This window comes from Eremomyces bilateralis (genome assembly GCF_010015585.1).
Source record: "Eremomyces bilateralis CBS 781.70 unplaced genomic scaffold P152scaffold_53, whole genome shotgun sequence".
In the NCBI taxonomy this organism is placed as follows: Eukaryota; Fungi; Ascomycota; class Dothideomycetes; order Eremomycetales; family Eremomycetaceae; genus Eremomyces; species Eremomyces bilateralis.
The window spans coordinates 15,876-18,755 of NW_022985119.1; the positions used below are offsets into that span (position 1 = coordinate 15,876).

The following is a 2,880-nucleotide window of genomic DNA, read 5'->3' on the forward strand; positions in this document are numbered from 1 at the left end:
CAAGTGAGCCCTGCAAAACAAATGTAGACGTACGATTCTAAACATGAAGGAGCCCAAGGATTGGGAGTTTGGCACATCCCCAACCTGGTGGAAGTTCAAACACTTTCGGTCAAGATAACGCGAATTCCTCTCGACCATGGAACCACAGCAGCCACAAAGCTATCGTGATGCACTTGCACATCCTCTAATGTTGTCCGATAGAGCTCCATCTCGAACCTCCTAACGATGACTGCGGTAGCAAGCACGATCTCCGCAGTGGCGAGGCTAGTTCGAAGTTACGTCAGTTTCGTCATTATATTAATGGGAAAGTAGAGTCACGTACTGCATTCCAAGGCATTGTTGGTTTCCCTTGCCCCAGCTCACCATGTATCTCTCGAGATTCGACCTCTGCGCTGCTGTGCCCATCCACCGTTCTGGGACGAATTTCTCCGGCTCTGGGAAGATTTCTGGGTCGGAGAGAACGAAGTACGCAGATTCTGATACGGGGGTCTTTCACGGGCTTAGTCGATACCACAAGAGCTAGGGGCTATGAACTTACATTCGGTGGGATTTCCCAGCCTTTGTACTTTACCGGTTGGTTGGATACACGAGATTGCCGACTAGTCAAACCATGGGAGAGCCTCAACCCTTCACGCATGCAGCCGTACTATATACTGTTACCATGACATCCTTAAATCTCAAAAGTTGAAAGCTAAACCTTACCAGGTACGGAATTTTCTCTAACTCGATCCAGGGGGGTACATTGTTCGGATCCGGCATCACCTCCATCAGGGCAGCCTTGAGCTTAGCGTACATTTCCTTATCCTTCAAAAGATAAAAGAAAATGAACGATAAAGCTCTGGCCGTTGTGTCCGTGCCCGCTATAATCAACACACTGCCCTCTGCGGTCAGTCGATTTAAAGTCTTATGCTCTGGTAGAAGGTCGCTGTTGATTAACGCATCGAAGACGGTTCTGTCACTCTTACTCTCCTTTTTAACTTTCCCTTCCATAATTTTGATGATCTCCTTTCGAATAGCGAGCTTGGAATCCAAATACATCGCGAAAGCCGGACTAACCAAGGCAGCGGCCCATCGAGGCAACTCTTGCAGGTACATAGGTAACATTGGGAAGAGTCTAATAATCCCCACTGCCTCCAAGCCTTCGGTCTGCGAGTCCTTACTTTCGGGATTGAAATGGGCATGATCGAGGTGCTTCCAGTCCTTCGCGAACGAATAATCGCAGACGACGTCCTGAGTGAGCGCAAAAAAGGCGACATCCAGTCGTACGACGCCTCCTGGGTCGGGCTTGGGTTCGCGGGTCCGAATCTCCTTACCACCTATCCATCCCTCCTCGCGACCTAAGATTCTCCGTTCCTCCGCTCGGGCTTTCACCAGCGCCGTATCACCTTCCCCAACGAACCCTGTTAGTCGAGTAGTAAGCTTCGAGACCTTCTCCTGCAGAACTGGCTCTAGCTTAGAAACGGTGCTTCGAGAAAAGAATGGGTTCAGGGGTGTTCGGCGCTCTTTATGGGTCTTCGAGTCCGAAGCCGCGAACACGCTCTCTGGGGTTCCGAACATGGTACTCAATCGAGCCCATCTATCGGCCTTCCTCCCCTTAGGAGCATACAGGGTCTCATAGAAATGCGAGTCCTTGATGTGGATCTCGTCTGCGTTGATCCGAATAATGGGACCTAAGTCATAAGCCAAGTTGCCACAAGAATCATCGCTCAAGCCTTTCTGGAGCATACCATATTTCCTATGCCATTTCTCAATCTCCCACATCATCATGCCAGGTCTTACAACGTCATGGTAGAATGTATACCACGCCGTTATCACCGGCAGCTTGGGTCCCGGGAACTTCGCGAGTGGGTGGAAATAGAGGAGGTATACTGCGTTGAATACCCAGTATATAGCATATATCACCAGTACCGCGCCCGTGATCGAGGTGCGGTCGTTCCAATCGATTTCTAGTGTCGGCATCACGAATCAAGCGTCACTGTATACCACAAGAGAGCAAGGGAACGAAATCTTATGCGATCATGATATGTCGGGGGCTTTAAGGTTTAATACTGCCTAGAAGAGGGGTACAGCCCCACTAATGCATCTCAGTAACAGCCTGAGCGGCTGTGACACGCCTTTGATGTTCATGACTCGTCAATTATATATCTCCAACCCGACCCGCTGCGAGCGTCCCGAGCCGTCGGGAACTATTCCCCGCTCTACATGCGCGCTTGCTGCGCTACTAAAGCATATTACGGAGTGTAGACCAACTCCTTAGAACCAAATTTCCTTTCTGTGTGTAATCTGTACTACTATGAATGTATCGTCATTCGTGGGTTGTATCAGCAAATCCCTGCATCTTGTGCTTGATTGCGTATCGGAACCATCTAAGACTTCCGGATTTAACACCTTTTACATAAGCTATCGAGTGGCATTAATAACGCCAATGCAGGAGAATATATCTTGCGATTACATTAATGGTTAACTAGTTGGAATTCGATTACGCTGCAGCTCGCCCATACCGGCCAGATAGCAGAAGTTAGTCGAATGAACAGAGTGTCGTCGCTATAGTAGGTCCTAGAGCTCCGAAATGAATAAATGAATACGAATATGGCCCTTATTCATATTCGCTCTTCATGTCATGGGCCCAAACCACGAAGGATTTGGTAAGCTGGTAACGCTGTTGAATTGCTAAAGAGAGAAGGAGAAGATCTCTCTCACTGCGATCTGCTATTTACATCTGTGGGCAAACGGTCTACCTATCCCTTCTGCCTTAGGTCGCAAGGCCACAACACACAGACTGGGCGAAGCCCAAGACTGTCACACTTCACGAATATGAATAATATGAATATTATTCATATGAATATGCCCAATATTCATATTCATATTCGTATTCATATT

General features: G+C 48.3%; 1 protein-coding gene across 1 annotated transcript; it reads right to left on the minus strand.

The window, feature by feature from the left end:
* P152DRAFT_425869 (putative cytochrome P450) lies at positions 1–1,984 on the minus strand. The gene is made up of 5 exons (XM_033677244.1): positions 1,728–1,984; positions 703–1,670; positions 539–646; positions 323–489; positions 1–264 (listed from the first exon to the last, which is right to left on the minus strand). The coding sequence occupies exons 1-5, from the start codon at positions 1,957–1,959 to the stop codon at positions 96–98; spliced, it is 1,644 nt and encodes a 547-aa protein (XP_033529538.1). The 5' UTR covers positions 1,960–1,984; the 3' UTR covers positions 1–95.
* Positions 1,985–2,880: the final 896 nt, after the last annotated feature.